Here is an 18,399-nt window from a genome sequence, read left to right on the forward strand (position 1 = left end):
TGTCTGAAAACAGAAGTCAGTTGGTGGATCCAGCAAGTGCAACTGAACCCAGGGCTTCTACTGCAGTCACCCACCCCAACCCAAGTAATGCAAACAGATGCCTCAGATTCAGGTTGGGGAGCAATTCTGGCCTCTTACAGGACTCCGGAAAAGTGGCATCCCTCTCTTCAGACCAAACACATCAATATCGGGGAAATGACAGCAGTCTGCTTAGCTCTAAAGACCTTCACCCCCCCTTTCTGGTTCCAGGGGTGCTCCAGGTTGTCACCGACAACACTACGGAGATGTGGTACCTCAGCAAGCAGGGAGGAACAAAGGCCCATCAGCTGTGGAGATTATCCCTGCTGATATGGGACTTAGCCTCTCATCTCAACTTAGTCCTGCAAGCGGCCTACACCCCCTCACAGGACAGCCAACAAGCAGATCTCTTAAGCAGGACCTCCTCGCCTCAGCATGAATGGATGCTGAGCAGGGATGTCTTCTTAGACATAGTCCACCGGTGTGGTGCTCCACAAATAGACCTGTTTGCCTCCCCCCAGAACAGGCAACTGCAGAACTTCTGCTCAAAAACTCACTCCCCTCTAGCATGGAGAGTGGACGCTTTCAGCTTCCCTTGGGAGGGGAAGTTCCTTTATGCCCTCCCGCCATTCCCACTGATTCAGAAAGTCGTCCTGAAAATTCAGAAAGACAAACCAAAAATCTTGTTAGTGACTCCCTACTGGCCAAGGCAGCACTGATTCCTCCTACTTCACAAACTAGCCAAGGGCAATCACTTTGTTACCCTACAAGGTTGACCTACTGACACAAGACAAAAGGAACTCTCCTACACCCACAGGTACAGATGTTGTCTCTGACCCTGTGGGTGATAAACTTTTGATCTGTTTCAGACACCACTACTCAGAGGATGTGCTTTAAGTCCTAAGGGAAGCAAGGAAACCTACCACCAGAAAATCTTACCTGGCTAAGTGGGAAAGATTTGCAAAGTGGTGTCTGAACAAAGGAAGGGACTGCAGCTCTGCTGAGGTTCCCCTGGTTCTAAACTACCTGTGTCCATTGATAAGAGTGGGCTTTCTTATTCTTTAAAAGTACACTTCTCTGCCGTATCAGCCTGCCTGCCCCTGGAACCCCCCTTGCTTGCCAGGGTGAATGGAAAGCTCTTCCTTAAAGGGGTCTTGCACATGAGAGCACCTAGGAAACCTATCCCCCTGCCTTGGGACCTTAACTAAATCTTAGAGAAATTAACCCAGCACCCCTTTGAACTGGCCGGGCCTTCTTCCTTACAGATCTGCACATGGAAGACTGTCCTGGTGGTGGCTATCACATTAGCTAGAAGAGTGTTAGAATTGCAGCACTTAATGGTCTGTCCCCCTTCCACCGTCTTCCACAAAGACAGGGTGTCCCTGCGAATCAACCTCTCCTTTATGCCTAATGTGGTCAATGACCTTTCTCTTAACCAAATCCGTTCATCTACCCACCTTCTTCCCCTCACCCTCTAACGAAGGGGAGAGGATACTGCACTCCCTGGACGTGCACAGACAAACTTAGGTTTTACCTGGACAAGACCAAGACCATCTGGAAGACTAACCAGCTCTTTGTCTCCTTCCACCCCATAACCCTGGGCAAAGCAGTCTCCAAGCAAACCATTGCATGCTGGATCAGGAAAGCTATTTGCTTCTGCTACTCCCACCATGGAAAGGAACCCCCAGGGGGAATAAAGGCCCATTCCACTAGAGCTGTGGCCACCTCAAGGGCCTTCATGAAGGGCCAAGACACAGCATCCATTTTGGAAGCAGCCACTTTGGCCACTATCCACACTTTCATCAAGCATTACAAACTGGACCAAGTTTCCAGAGCTAGGACAGGATTCGCCAGGGCAATCCTACAGGGCTTTGTAGAATCCTCTTCAGCATTCACCTCCCTTTCAGACATCTAAGCTGTGGTACTCTCCCACAACTAGAATACTGCAACATAGGAATAGAAGGACATAGTTGTGTAAAATCTTACCATAACCATAGATGTCCTTCTCTTCCATTTTGCAGGATTACTTCCCACCCACCATTACCCCCATACCTTCTCTTTTAGTCCCAACTATGTCCTGGATCTAATTAAGCTACTAAATGACACCATGGCCACACACCTGTCCCCACTGGCATTCCTCCTGCTGGGCCTTCTTCTCTACCTGCTGGCCTTCAAGTTCTGAGGATTGAGCGTGCAGACGTCACATTTAAGGCCCCTGGTTTATGGCCTTGCGTCTGACGTCCCACACACGCTGCAACAGGCAAGCTGAAGCTTTTGTATAGGAGCCGACGCGCGAGTCACCTGAGGGCAAGAAATCCCAGAACTAGAATGCTGTAACATGGAAAAGGAGATCTATGGTTATAGTAAGATTTTACACAACTATTCTTTGTTGGCTCCTAACCTGTACAGTCATGCAAACTACAATGGAATGTTGTCATACAACTCTTGATGCACGTAGTCTCCCTGATTTGTAACAACTTAGTGTTCACGGTTTACCTACTCATTTTTTTCTCTCTCAACATTTTCTGTGGCTTTATGGGAAGCAGTTGAACTATCCACTACACTGATTTTCTCGTGTTTTAGCTGACATTTCTCTCCCGCAATTTGCTGCTTGTATTTTCACTTTTTCTTTACACGTTTTCTGAATAGTTTTGGGCCCCAGATCTTTTTTTTTCTGAGAAATGCATGTCCAGCTCATCTGATCAGCCCATGTATTGTTTTCCACATCACAGTAGTCTTCCTGTCTGTACTGTACTCTTGTTCCCTCTCTCTCTGAACTGAGCACTTCTGTGACCGTACTAGTGGTCTATACAGAACTACGTCTTTGTGTTCATTGCTCATAGAGATCCATCCCAACATTTGTTTCGCCTTGGCCTTACATTTTTTTCCTTTTATTGTATTCCTTGTCTTTCTTACCATCTTTGATTATTAGCACAAGTCTTTTCTTGCTCATTTGGTTTCAGCAGTGTGTACCTAAGCCCATGTATTGCACTGGTCATTGCTGTCCTGGTGCTGAATGTGTTTCTTCCTGCTGAATAAAAACTGCTGTTGGCCCTGGTAAGTTCTCTCAATCTACTTTACTCCTTGTGCTTCTGTTTAATGTTATGTGTATTAGTGTGCCCTGGAACTGATCTGTGACACGTTACCACATACTGCTATGGTTTATTGTCATGTCTGCCCATTGTCTTCCCTTATCCAGTTGTCTTCCCTTATCCAGTTGTCTAGCCTTCCTTTTTGTGAACATTCATAAGTAAATAATTTATCATTTCTTATATCTTCCTCCTTCCTTGTACCGTGTGCCATCATTCTCTAGGTTTATTTCAGTCTCTGCTTTTATCTGGCATGGGCAAGCATTTTGGTCTTTGCAGTTTTTCCCCTTTTATTAGTTTGTATACATTTTATTTTTTAGTATTACTGGAACAGCATATTGTATTTGGAAATGTCAGAAAGTGGACAGAGTATTACCCCCCCCCCCCCAAATGCCTGTGTGTTGCTCTTTAAAGGTACTAGTAATTTTTTTTTTTTTTTACTGTACTTTCCAAAGTAGTTTACTGCAGGTTTGTATTGTTTCTGGTGATGTATTGCATTAATACTCTGCCTGAGTGAAATGTATTTCATTTAACTATTATGATGCCCTTTAGAAAACCATACACCCAAAATTCTGAATTCGGTATACTTTTACTTTTTCATGTTTAGGGAAGGAATTCCAGGGTACTGTCATCAAAGTTTCCTTTGCTACAAGGCGTCCAGAGTTTATGAAAGGAGGCGTGGGTGGACGTGGAGGTGAGTTTTACTTTTTGTTGGCATAGAACTTTTTTTCCCTCTCCTATGGGGCTTTGAAGGGACTCATTCAGACACTCCAGTAGTCTGTGAGCTTTTGGTATTAAATGCCACAAGGCAATTCTGTAATTTGTAGCAGAGTTCAGTCTTGCCTTTGAGATAATTTTGCAATTCTGTCACTTGCTCAAATTGTGACTAAACTTTTTATTTGAAGGGATAAAGTGTGGTTTGCTCATATTTCTTCAGATATGCATGTGGTTCACTGTTGCAGTTTTCACTACAGGGATCTTTGCTGTTGGATGAGTCTGGCTTCTGACCCAACTTTCAGAGCTGAGCACCTTTCCGTCTGTCCTGGGCTGATGCACTTTATCTCTGTCTTCACATGTCTGATATGTAGTGCTGCTTGCTCATTGTGTTGTGTGTGTTACTGTCCAGCTGTGGTCCAGGCCTTCTACTAAAGTGCACTGAGTAGTTAAGTACACTGTTGGGGACCAGTTTTTCCTTTTCATTGTGTAGTTATCTAGGTTGTTCGTTTTTTTTTTTTTTTTTGGTCTGTTAAATGAATCACCATATGTGGAAGTATAGGGCATAGCCATCGTAGAAGAAGCAACCAAGTGTTATATCCTCATAAATATTACTGTGTCTTGTACACATGTTATGCAAGTCTGGAACATGGCTGTTTGCAGTGTTTACCTGGGTTTTTATCCCAAGACTTTAGGGTAGGCAGGAAATCTTAGAAGTGTAGCAGGCAAAAGTAAATTACTATTGATCTTGTTAGCCTAACCTGCTTATGTCTACATTCCACAGCTGTAATTTCTGGATTCATATCCCTGATAAGTCCCCAGGCCCACTGGAGGTGCTAACATCCCAGATCTTGACCTCTCAAACATTGGAGAAAGTTGTATTTCTTTATTCTCCAAACTGTTGAGTGTTCTGAAGCAATTTTCCTATTAAATAATACCCTAGCACCCCCCAAACAGGGGGGGGGGGCAGAGAAACACTACTGACTTTATTCATGAAAACCCTGTGCAATCGTATTAATGGCTACATAGAGACATCTGTACCTACCCAGAATAAGCACAGAACAAACTCAGGAAAACAAGCTATCTTGGTGGAATCCCAGCACATCAGTAGACTGTACTTGAAAAAAATCATGGCAAAGGCAAGAAGTTTAATGCAGAGCAAGGTAAAAACTTTGGTCTAAACAAGCAAAACTGCCAAAGTCTAGTTTGAGGTAGAAATAAGCTCTCGGACCAAGGATGGTGACGAGGCTTTCTTCAGCTATGTCTGCAACCTCAAAGGCAGTACTCAGCAGTGGTCCAAAGTAATTATAAATGGAGTCCCCTACACTGAGCCAGAAGATGTAGCAAATCTACTGGACAACAAGTTTAGCTTCAGTTTTATCTCCAAAGACAACCCTCAGGAAGTACTCCCCAGCTATCACCAGGCAACAAGTCATCATTGTACAGTCCAAGGCCAAGAACACTGCATTGATAAACCCTAATAATATCCCATTAAACAATTATATATGTGAACCAGTAAAATGATTATATAACCATAGTCTACAGGCAGGCAAATGTTGGACTGCAACTGTCATATTTCTACACAAGGGCAGGCCATCTACAGACCTAGGTAATTACCAACCTGCAAGTCTGACTAGTCTCCCATGCAAAGCCATGGAAAACAATGGTCATGGAAATGATAAACAGAAGCATGGAAAACCATCAGGCACCAGATCCAACCCAGTTTGATTAAGTTATCGGTGGCAGGTTATGCCTACTCAATCTGGCGGGCTTCAAGCAGGTCACGAGAACAAAGGATGAAGACGGAAATGGTACATGCTGCCTAACCTGGACCTGGCCAAAGCATTTGACACAGTACCCCAATTGGGCATTTTGTACAAACTTGTGACATTTGTTATAAACCTCTGTTATCCACTGGATAACCAGCTGGCTCGCAGGACCCAGGAAGTTAAGCTGTGAGAGTCTACCTCCAAAAGGAGGGCCAGTCACTAGCAGAATCCCTTAAGGCTTGGTGCCAGGGCTGCTCCTTTTTGACATCTGCGTCTCTGAAGTAAAGGACAACATCAAGGGTCTCTGGCTGGCTGACTGCAGACTATTGCAAACTAGGTGCAGTCATAGAATTCCCTGGAAGGAGAGACCCTCCAAGAAGACCTGATACAGACTAAAATTGGTGCCAGAGCCACGTTCTAAAACTGATTGCCAAGAAATGCATGATGGTATCCTTTGGGAAGGCTTCAACAACTGGAAACTACCACACTGATAATACACCACTAAGAGTTGAACCTGTGTTCAGAGTTTTGGGTGCGCATGTAGAATGTAGCAATGGCCTTTGACCATCAAGTGTCTACAGTAGTAAGGAAATCTTTCTGTGTTGCTCAACTTATAAGCAAAGGTATGGCGTCTAGGTCCAAAGAGGTCATTGTTCCTCTGTACTCTGCCCTCATCAAACCAGTCGTGGAGTACAGTACCCCCTTTAGTATGTACCTGACCAGAAATATGCAGCAACTGGCACATCCAGAGTTTTCTTAAAACGAATACAGGGCAAAAACAGCATCCTACACGGACTGCTTTAACGCCCTGTTCCTCTACTTTCTCGTAAAGACTAAGAGGTGATGTATGCTGGCCTACAAAGCATGCTTGGATCCTGTTCTACAAAGCATCCTCGGATGGTGTTCTAATAGATGATCTGTACATCTGCAAAGCAGATAGCATCGGAATTACCTAATCTAGACATCTAAACTTCATGTTGGAGGGACAGGTATGGTCTCTGAGACTACCCCTTCTCTGGGACAGGCTTTCCATCTGTGGGATCCATTGATTAAAAAAATAAATTGCTGATCAGATTTTTTTAAAGGGTTTAGGTCTGTCATAGTAGCTGTGGGGCGTTCAAACCTCTGTTACTGGTAAGTGCAACTTAGACAACTGAACTTTTTTTCCACCCTAGCCCTATTCAATTATGTCTTGAACCAGTAGATGGTTTGGCACCCATATTTCTGTTCGACAGAGGCTGCCCGTAAATTCTTAACCCCTCAGCTTTCATATATCCCATAAAATTAACTTTTCCAGATACACTTGAGATGCGTGGCTAAGCTTAAAAAGGCCCTCATGGGTCTTTAGCCTTATAATCACCTATGATAGTCCCAAAAAAGGTAGAGGTGTCATCTATAGGAATAGCTAGTAAAGGCACCTTGAACGAGCTAGTTCATGGGAGACCTGTAGGTCCAAATATGATAACTTCATGTAAGCATTTGTGCCTCCACTGGGCAAGATGACTCCAACTGCCTTGGGAGCTGCCATGCCTTTGGCCCTTAGCATATACCACTGGGCCAAAGACCAGGCCCAGTACATATTGGGTACAGTTCCATAGTGTCCATTGCAGAACATTTTTTAGTTAAGGAAGGCAGCGCCTCAACAGTTATAAAAGACCTCCGCTTCTGCATCTCTGAACCTAGGAGCATTCCCCTTTACATTTTCACATCTTCATCTGTCCGTTCACAGAAGGCCTTTGGTACCTGCCATTCTGAAACGGCTGTGTCTTGGTGGTTATTTCATCCTGGTTGCAGCCAGTCTCCCCCCACAGGATTGGACTAAGGTAGCTGTGAGTTTCTTCCATTTTTTTGTTACCTGCAGCTAGATCTGGAAATGCCTTTACTCTGATGGTCTTGCATCCAAGAGACATATTCTGAGACAAAGGAACTAAATTGCAGGACACAACTTCCTTTCTCTGACTTATGACCTATACAGTGAGGACACTTTGGTCTCTGGCTGTCAGAGGGCATTTCCTTTAGGGGTACTGTTTCTTTTGAGGGAGCACTTCTGATGGCAGTTTCAAGAGGCTTCTGTATCCCAGAAGTACTTTGAGCATCTGGTTGTTGGAACCCCTAAACCAGAAGCTGTTAACTCTGGTCTAGGAAGTAGTACTGGATGTTTCTGAAGCAACATTTAGAGCCTGACTCCTAACTCCAACCCCACCCCAAGCGACTTGACTGCTTTTATATGATGCAGGATTCTCGCACATTTTCATATATGAACCTGTGTTGCTCTAGAGTGCCTCCTTTGAAACTACTGAGGGAGCATGACCTGCTGCAGGTTGTAATGCTCTTCCCAGTGATAGAGGAAGCAGACTTCAGCTGATTTGTAAAAACAGGTGTGTACCCCAGCAACCCTGGTCTTTTGAGGGCTCTGAGCTGCCATTCTGAAGTATCAGAAGCATGTCCTTATGCAATTTTGATATGTTTTTTGGGGTAGGGTACATGAAGGCTGTTCTGATCACTTACACGCAGACTAGCCTAAAGTTGGAAAGCATGCTGAAGATGCAGCATCCAGAGCTACTGTTTATACGTTTGATTATTAGAAAACGAACTTGCCCAAGGACAAAGAAGGTCTAAAAATGAGGAGGCTGGATGTTCTTCGTGTTTCACTGTTGCAGTCATTACACTTGGGTTATCCTGCTGGCAGGCTACCCTCAGTCAGCCTGAATTCCAAAGTCTAGGTCCGGCGTTGGTTGCTGTCGCCTCTTCCCTGACATCAGTGCGCCAGGGGTATAAAAGATGCAGCCGACGCCATTTTCTTCAGTCTTTCTTGCCGCGCATTGCCCGAAGCAGAAGCAGTTCGCAAGTGGCAGTCGGCCGACTCCTGAGATTTTCGTGTTCAAATTTCAGATCCGAAGTCTTCATTAAAAGCTAAGTACCCCGTTGGGGAAAACTTTTTTCTTGCTCCAGACCGATGTTAGAAAGTTAATTGTATTTCTTGTGGGAAGCAAATACCTCATAAAGATTTTCATTCTTACTGTATTCCTTGCCTAGGCCCTGACCATGACGTTGCTTGTCGGTTTTGTGCTAGATTTAACCAGCACACTATAAAGCACTGGTACGATTTCACTATTTTGGTAGAAGATTTAATTACACGATGCCGTCTGATAGCCAACCAACTACCACAATTCACAAGAAACGCAAAGAAAAGGACAGGCATCCGAGGTCTAAAACCGACGACGAGGCTTCTTTTAAGCCAGTCGCCGGTTCGCCAGCTTTCAGTGAGGCACTTTCGCAGCCCCTGAAGCCCGCTACTTTGGACCCGCAGGCTGCTATAGACTCCCACGTGGAGTCGCCTAGACTGCTGGAAGCTCTAAGTATTGGACCTTCGGAAACTATTCCCTCAGATGGGTCCGGAGTGGCTGAGCAGGCATCGCCTTCTGAGGGTGTTTTCAGACCTACTCAATTGTGCATTAAAGCGACTCCAGCTGCAAAGGCAAAGACTAAAGCATCTTTAAAGACAAAGAAACAAGTACAACAGACTCATGGTCAGGCCTCCATGCCCAAAGAAACAGATGCTCATAATGGCCGAAGACTTAAATACTTTGATCAAGGGTTCCCATCCCCCTCCTGATAAGAGGCGTAGGCAAGAGACAGAATATGAATCTTCAGATCAGGTTTCCATTTCTTTGGATTCCTCTTCTGATCTTGAATACTCTCTTCCTCCCTATGAGGATTCTGATGCTGAAGAATCTATCCCTTCAGCCTCTCCTCCTGAGAATTACTCTTTTGGGGAAACCTTGCATACCATGAGGGAACATTTCCACTGAGAGCCAAGATTATTCTGAATCTAAGAAAAGGCTCAGGGACTTCCTTTTACTCCCACAACACAGGCCCCTAGCTATTCCACCTGTGTTAGACTTTGTAGATGATGTATTTTCAGAGTCCAGTCTGACTCCTTAACTCCAGCTCCTGTTAAGCCGGACAGGTACTACAGGGTGCCTGACTCTCATAAATTCCTTTTCAAGAATCCTGCTGCTGACCCAGAAACTATTTCTCAGGGTCCCAAAGGGGTCAAGGCATCCACTGCAAAAAAACCCTACCCCCTCCAACAGGGATTCTAGGGCATTAGACAGATGGGGAAAGAAGATTTACACCTCTGCTACCTTTGCTATAAGGGCTTTAAATTGTCAGTTTCATATGCTCAAATATCAGCAATATATTATGTCACTGCTTAAACAGAAAATGTTGATAAATTCTGAAGGTGCAGAAAACAAAGAAATGCAGGATTTTATTGCATGCAGCTGAGCAAGTTGGAAAGCATACTTTGCAATGTGGTTTTGATTCTTTGGAGGCCTCCTGCAGGGCCGCTGTCACGGGTTCTGTCATTAGGAGGCATGCTTGGTTAAAGGAACAAAATTTACCAGATCATGTTAAAGCAAAATTATTAGATGCTCCATTACAGCATGATACTTTGTTTGGTGTTAAAGTAGAAGAGGTGTTAAAGAAAATGGAGGACAAAGCTAAATCTATGCAAACAGTCAAGGATTTCTTACAGGTACAGCCTCCAAGATTTAGCAGACACTGGCCTGCAAAGAATTGGTCCTTTCCAGTGTTAGACAGACCACAAAGGGGCAGATACAGACGCCCAAGAGGCAGATCCCAGCTCCAAGGTTCATACAGATGTTCATCATGTTTCACTGCTGCAGTCAAGTTCTAAATAATGAGGTGCTTCTACCTCCAAAAGTGGAGAAGACAAATCACAACCTTACAGGAAACAGTCCCAATGACTTCCCCCTGCCTGCGCCAAGCACTTATCTTCTGGCAGCACCTTTAGGGGGAAAACTAGCACTTTTTTCTCAGAATTGGCACATAATAACCCAGGACAAATGTGTTTTAGACAGTGTCACAGGGCTACAAGTTTCACTTTCATACCCTGCCGAGAGCAAATGGTTGGCCAGACCTACCAAAAAACCAATGGGCAGAGGCGCAAAAACAAGTCTCATCCCTCATGGACATGAGGGCCATTCAACAAGTACCAGAACAAGAGCAGGGCCAAGGACTTTATTCAAGACTGTTCCTGGTACCCAGAAAGGACAAAGCCTGGAGACCAATACTGAACCTATCTATTCTAAACATATCTGGATATACCAAAATTCAAAATGTTGACCTTTACAGCAGCTTCTGCCCATGCTGGGCAAGAAGGCTTGGCTGGTGACTTTAGACCTAAAAGTGGCATACCTGCATGTCCCAATCAGACAATCATGCAGAAGATACCTCAGATTCAAAGCTGGCTCAATGCACTACCAATTCTCTGCACTGCCCTTTGGCTTATCTACTGCACCCAGGGTTCACAAAGTGCCTGGCACCAGTAATTGCATTCTGCAGACAGAGGAATAGAAATATATTCTTACTTGGACGACTGCCTCATACAAGCAGAGCACAAGGACATTCTACTACAGCATCTGGTGTTTGTAAAGTGATTACTACCATGCCTAGGGTACACAGTCAATGAACAAAAATCAAAACTAGTACCCTCTCAAGAGATAATATTAGGTTCATAGGTTCATACTAGGCTATCTGCCCGAGGGCATTTACAAGCCTAGCCCATCGTTTTGTGGCTTACGCCACCCCTTTAGTATGGGGAACTATACCCCTTATTTTGCTGTGCCTCTGTCGAGCAGTGACACTGAGGTAATCCCTGGGGTATATCTGCGATCTCCCATCCATTGGTCAAGATTTCTCTTGAACAAGGCCAGCGAGGTGCTCTGCCTCACATGTACCGGGATTTTGTTCCACAGCATAGGGAGTCTTTGGGTGATGGATCTATCCCTCCAGCACGTCCTATTAATAGCCGTGTCGAGGTTTAAGTCTCCCGCCCTTGTGGCTCTGATGGATCTAGATTTTTTGAGGTGAAGCATATTCATCAAATCTGGGTTTGACATGGCCTTGTATGTTAGGCAAAGGTCACCTCTGAGCAAGCGGTAAGCGACTGAATAGAGCTGGAGTTCTTTCAGTCGGGCAGCATAGGACAGATTTTTGAGACCCTTTATCCTTTTGGTGAGGAACTTTTGTGGCCTCTCCAGCTGCTGCAAGTGTCGGGTCAGATACATTCGAATGGGGCATTGTACTCAATCATTGGTCTGATGAGTGATGAGTAAAGGGAGACTATGACCTCCCTTGATCTAGATGAGAATCCCTTCATGATAAGGTGGGCAATGTAGAAGGTCTTCCTAACTACTTTAGCTACATGGGTGTCGAATGACAGACTACTATCACCCTGGGTCCCCAGGTCCCTGATAACTTCTTCTGTGCTCAGTGGATTGCCACCTATTTGGTAGCTAGGGGTAACCTTGTTTTGCCCGAAGGGTATGAGTATGCATTTTTGGCATTCGACTTTAGGCCGTGGCTCTGGCACCAGTTATCCGTTCTGTGAGACCCTTCTGAAGGATATCTGTGTTAGATGTGTTTTCTACTATGGCCCAGTTTGCAGTCATCTGCAAACTTTGTCAGCCATAACCCTCCTGTGTTTGCTTGTACTTGGAAAAGTAGATGCCAAACAAGAGTGGGCCCAGGACTGAGCCCTGTGGGGCACCACTTGTGACAGGCTTTGAGTCTGACATGGCGCCAGCAACTCTGACCCTGTGGGGTCTGCCACTCAGCCAGTTTGCAACCCATCTTGTGATGTATGGGTTAACATTTAAGCTGATGAGTTTTTCAATGATACCCGAGTGGGTATTGTATCAAGGCCTTAGCCAGATCGAGGTAGGCTGTATGGACTGCCTTTCCCTCATCAATGGCTTTGGTGACTGTTTGAAAAAGTCAACCAAGTTTAAAAGGCATGATCTGCCTTTGACAAAGCCAAACTGGGTTGGATCCAAAGTCTGCAAATTCCTATGTCTTTATTTATGAGGTCCATTATGATCCTCTCCATGGCTTTGCAGATAAGGCTTGTCAAGCTAATGGGCGGTAATTTCCAGGGTCGGTGGAGGCACCGCCTTTGTGAAGTGGGACCACAGTTGCAGTGCGCCACTCCTGGAGTGCGTATCCAGAGGTAAGACTTTGATTAAACAGCTGTCCTAGCTGTGGGTTTAATTCCTCATTGAGTTCGTGGAGCACACAGCCGGGACACCATCAGGTCCCATGGATGCTGTGTTTTGCTTTGGAGAGAGCAGTTCTCACTTGGGCTGGAGATGTTTGGGGGCTGCAATCGTTTGGTATAGATATCTCTCCTTTGGGGAGGGGAGAAGTTTGCACTGAACCTGTCAGCCAGTATGTTGGCAATGTCTGTAGGATCAGTAATCTTCACATCATTTTGAACTAGTTCTGAGCATATCTGGGAGTTTCCTCCTAGGTTTCTAACATAGCTAAAGAAGGCCTTATGATTGTCTTTTGAGTCTTTAGCTATTTTTCTCTCGAAATTTGCTTTGGATGATTTTATGAGAGCTCTTAGTTTTTTACTTATAGTGATCAAGGGTGTCTTACCTTTTAAGGATTTTGCTCTATCTTGTAGTAGCTTCCTCCTTTTGTTGTAGAGTTTTTTTATGGCTGGGGTCCACCAGACTGGACGCTTGCCTTTGGTACAAAGAGTCTTTGTTTTGCTTGGGATTGCCTTATCCATGCAGTCCTGCAGGTGCTGGTAGAAGGCATTTGTAAGTGATTCAGCGGCTTGAGTACTGTTTTCCGCCGGCTCGGGGGCCTTAAAGGAGACCACACTAGTCTTTAGAAGTGTGAAGTCTGCTTTTGAGAATATTCCTGGGTGCAAGCTTAGATACAACTTCCCAGATGGCTTATCTCACGCCAGACAAAGGCAACTGACTACCTATTTCAAACTGTTGGCAATAAAGGCCCAATTATCTGCAAGAAAAATTCTGCAGGCTTTGGGCTTCATGGCATCCTGCATTCTACTAATTCGATATGCAAGACCGCATATGAGGAAACTGCAGTGGTACCTAAAAAGTGTTTGGACTTAGCATTGTCACAGCCTGGAAACAATAATTACTCTCATTCCCTGCCTGCAACATGAGTTTCGATGGTGGGCGAAGGCCTGTCACCAGAGCAAGTGTCAGCCATTCACCTTACCCCCAGCCAGGACAACGGACGCATCAGATTATGCCTTGGGGGCACACATGGCAGGAAGATGTATTCAAGGCACATGGTCCGCCAACCAAATGCATCTACATATCAATCAAAAAGAGATGCTAGCTGTTCAGAATGCCGTGACAGCCCTCAAGGACCTACTTCATCCGGGACAACTACTGATAGACAGACAATACCACGGTCATGTGGTATATAAACAAATAGGGAGGCACTCATTCTTACCCCCTCTGCAGACTAGCCATGACTTTGTGGGACACAGCATTGACTTACCAAGTACATCTGCAGGCACAATTCCTGCCAGGAAAGATAAATACTGTGGCAGACGAACTAAGCAGAAACCTCATGGATCCCCACAAGTGGAAACTGGATCCACAAGTCTTCAACATGATGACAAGGAAATGGGGATGCCTGGACATAGACCTATTTGCCTCTCCTCACAACTGCCAACTTAAGAGATTCTGCACAAGGACTTATCACAGACAAGCATGGAAAGTGGATGCTCTATCTTTCAGCTGGAAAAACTTAACAGTATATGCCTTTCCTCCACTGCCTCTCCTCCCCAAGGTACTCCTAAAGGTCAGACAAGAGAAGCCAAAAATGATACTGATTGCCCCAGACTGGCCCCACCAGTACTGGTATCCAATTCTAAGGAACTTGTCTCAATGCCCAGCCTGGACCTTACCTCAAATACCTTACCTACTGTCCCAACAAAACAATCAGATCCTGCACAGCCAACTCAAGACCTTAAATCTCGCAGCATGGTGGATAATTTAGTCATATAAAACACCTCTCACTAAAGTGGTGATGGATGTCATTTTGGAGGTCAGGAGGCCTAGTACTAGAAAATCTTATGCTGGAAAGTGGAGGAGATTCTGTGCCTGGAACCAGGCACAAGGAATTGACACAGCAGTACCAACTATTCCTCAGATTTTGCAATACTTAACTGAGATCCTGGACAAAGGCGTATCCTTTTCATCAATTAAAATTCATGCCTCTGCCATTTCGGCTCATTACAGTACAGAGCCACCAATCTTTTCTCATCCTTTAAGGCAATACCTCAAGAGGAGCCAAAAATTTAAGGCCTCCAAGGAGATCACCAGTACCTGCATGGGACCTCAATTATGTTTTGGAAAAACTAACTCTGCCCCCTTTTGAGCCAGCCGCTACAGCTGATATAAAGTTTTTATGTTGGAAAGCTACAGGCACTCATGGTTGTGGAACCTTTTATCAGTTTTTATCCAGACCGGGTTTCTCTGAAGACAAACCCGACATTTATGCCTAAGGTAGTGTCCAGTGTGGCCCTTAACCAAACTATTCATCTGCCTACTTTTTATCCAAACCCACAGAATAAGGGGGAGAGAATTCTGCATTATTTGGACATACACAGACAGCTATGCTTCTACTTGAACAGAACCAAAGCTTTCAGAAAGACTGAGCAACTACTAGTGGCATATGCTGCAGGATCACAAGGAAAGGGCATCTCAAAGCAGACTATTTCAAAGTGGATAGGCCACTGCATTAGTTTCTGCTATTTACAACATGGCAAGCCAGTGCCTAAGGGCATTAGGCCACATTCAACCAGAGCAGCAGCTACTTCAGCAGCCTTCCTCAGAGGAGTACTAACCAAAGACATTTTAGAGGCGGCTACCTGGAGTTCAGTGCACACCTTCACAAAGCACTATCATTTACCACTCTACTCTAAATCCAGGGCAGGCTTTGCCACTGCAATTCTGCAGGGCCTCATAGCCACTCGTAATGCTGTTTATCTCCAGCCTCCCAACCATAGCTTTGGGATTCAACCCAAGTGTAATGACTGCAACAGTGAAACACAAAGAACATGGTACAGTTGTGTACACTTACCATGAATGTAGATGTTCGAGTGTATTCACTGTTGCAGTCCAGGTTACCCACCCACCATCCCCCTTCTGTTTTTGCTGGAACTTAGCTGCACCTCTCTAATCTTTACAACCTATGTGGTGTATTTGCTTGTAGATGAAGGTATAACATATTTTGGTGCATGCCTGTTTTATTGCCATATTTTAAGCCTACCCTTTTGGGGGCACCTGACATCTGGGGCAAGAAAAACTGAAGAAAATGGCGTTGGCTGCATCTTTTATACCCCTGGTGCACTGACGTCAGGGAAGAGGCGACAGCAACCGACGCCGGACCTAGACTTTGGAATTCAGGCCGACTGAGGGTAGCCTGCCAGCAGGATAACCCAAGTGTAATGACTGCAACAGTGAATGCACTCTAACATCTACATTTATGGTAAGTGTACACAACTGTACTTTTTAGGCTCCAGCAGAGAACTGCTGTGATGGTACCAGCCTGCTACCCCCCCCCCCCAAAAAAAAAAAAAGGAGTAGGGGGGGATAACTCGGCCATTGATTCCAACCCACATTTCCCTCATTGTCTTATGATGGTTGGACATATAGCCTCCTTTTGCCAGAACTGGTCAAACAATTTTAGACCAGTGGGTCTTGCTTACATACAGCTTACAGGTGGAATTCAGACTTCATTTATTAGACAAACTAAACAGAAGAGGAATTCAAGAATGAGCTATTTTTCATTCCAGACTTAAAATGCAGGCTGTTTTTGTCCTCCCTTAGCTTTGGCTCTTCTAGTTACCCTAGACCTCCAGGATTCTTACCTCCACATTTCTGTTTCCACTGGAAATAGGCAGTACCTGAGGTTTGTGTTCGAAGTCTCTCTCTAACCAGTTCACCTCTTTGCCCTTTAGACCACTGTGCCTAAAGTTTTTAGTTTATCTGGCATCAGTGATAACACATTGTAGGATCAGTCACAGCCAGCCTTGTCCAACTACCTGATTCAGGCACAAACTCTAGAGATATGTTTGTTTAGTCAGTATTTCATTTATTGCAGCATGTCACGTATGTGTCATGTACGAAGAGAGAAGTGCCTGATTAAAAAAATAAATAAAATAAATCAAACTGCAGGCACATAAGGAACACACAGGTGAGAGTCGGAGTAAGTACTTTAATAGAGACACGGAAAGCACACAAACATCTAACGAGTCACCATGTTTTCGTCAACCAAGGACTTCATCATATGTACACCCACATAAATATTCTTTCGGCTTTTCCCAGTTAGGGGTCGCCACAGCTGAACTCTGGTCCGCTAATGATTGGCAGTCGAGTTGCCAGCCCGACTGCCAACTTTCAAAGAAGGCACACCCATTCACGCGCGTATCTACCTGCATGTCTTTAAATGTCACTCGACCGCGGGGAGGACATGCAGACTCCACACAGAAGGCGCTCCAGCTGAGAATCGAATGGGAGAACTTCTTGTTGAGGCAACAATGCTAACCGTTGCACCACCGCGGCCTTTACCCACATAAATATATTCTAAGCAGTTTATATCTTCACATCATTACTCAACCAGCGAAATTAAATCAGTTTTAACATACCCAAAGGTTAAAAACAAATGATAAAATAAAATGAGCAATATATTAATATACTAATAAAAACTAAATATTAAAGCTATTAAAATATTTTAATTGGCAACCATTACACTAAGAATGTAAAACTAACCTAATCATTCCAGTACTCCATCTAGTGGCTAAAAATATATTGCCTAAAAATAAGCATAAAAAGCTCTCTGACTCAGTAAAAGAATAAGGGTTAAGAATGTGTATAGATTGTATAAACAATGTAAAAATGTAGATGTAAAATACTATTAGACTAAAAAACAATTTCAAACACTGTACCACAAGTGCACCGGGAACAAATATAAAAATAAATGTAGAAATAATAAATAAAAATAACCCAGTATTGCCTTGTAAGAGCTGCCCTTAGTTTCAACACGGGGCTGTCAAAGCATTCTCATTAATTCCTGGGTATTTATTAGCCTCAAGAACTAAAGAAAATAAATTGACAACATCAATTGTAGTGGAAATAATGGCTTCATGAAACAGTTTGGGTTTAACAACCTTGAAGAAGTCCCAGGAATCTTTTTTTTTTTTTTTTTTTTTTTTAACTTGCCTGAATATTTAGCCAATTTGTGAGTTCTAGATCCACAAGCAGACAGAGTAGGTCTAAGGGGTGGGTTAAGAACATCTTTGTGTGCTTTAAGTATGCTAGATAGTGACGGAACATTAGGTTTATCCATTCCCTAATATTGGTAAGTTTCAAAGTCTGTAATTCCTTCCAACAGTAAATCATAAATATCTAAATCTATCATCTAAAGTTGTTAATTTTCCAATTCATCACTGATGGGTTCAGTTCCGAGCTCTCCGAACTGAGTCGGCCTTATACCAAGCTTGTGTGCACCAAAAATTCTCGAGCTAAGCTGCTACCCACAATGCCCTTTACTCAGTTACCTCCGATCTCGTTTGTCACGCAGCCATATAGCAGAGTTTCACCGCGCTCTCAAGCTAAGTGATTTATCTTATACATTTACAAGTTTTTGTAAAAGTTTTTTTCTTACCTATTGCTTGTATTTTGATGTCTTTATATACTCAGCTCTACCCACAGGTATCCCTTTCGTACCATTGTTGGTATTTTGAACTTTCTACCCTTGTGGTATCTTTTTACCATTGTTGGTATTTTCTGTCTCTCTCCTTTCTTCTTTTCCTCCACTTTCTTCACTCTTTTCCTTTTGTGCGAGAGTGTGTACTGTTATGTCTGACAAGAAGGGAACTATGGGGTTTAAACACTGCTCTTCTTGTAGTGGTAAACTTCCAAATAGTGACCTTCATGAGGAGTGTC

General features: G+C 44.1%; 1 protein-coding gene across 1 annotated transcript in view; it reads left to right on the plus strand.

Moving 5' to 3' along the window:
* The window catches only part of LOC122787881 (RNA-binding protein FUS-like), a 921,130-nt gene extending 917,303 nt beyond the window's left edge, over positions 1–3,827 (plus strand). The window contains exon 12 of the mRNA XM_044054799.1: positions 3,715–3,827. Within this exon, the coding sequence (XP_043910734.1) occupies positions 3,715–3,827 (113 nt within the window). The remainder of the gene's footprint in view (positions 1–3,714) is intronic.
* The last annotated feature ends 14,572 nt before the right edge of the window (positions 3,828–18,399 follow it).

The sequence above is a fragment of the Protopterus annectens genome, chromosome 13.part0 (assembly GCF_019279795.1).
Source record: "Protopterus annectens isolate FY-2018-M chromosome 13.part0, PAN1.0, whole genome shotgun sequence".
In the NCBI taxonomy this organism is placed as follows: domain Eukaryota; kingdom Metazoa; phylum Chordata; order Ceratodontiformes; family Protopteridae; genus Protopterus; species Protopterus annectens.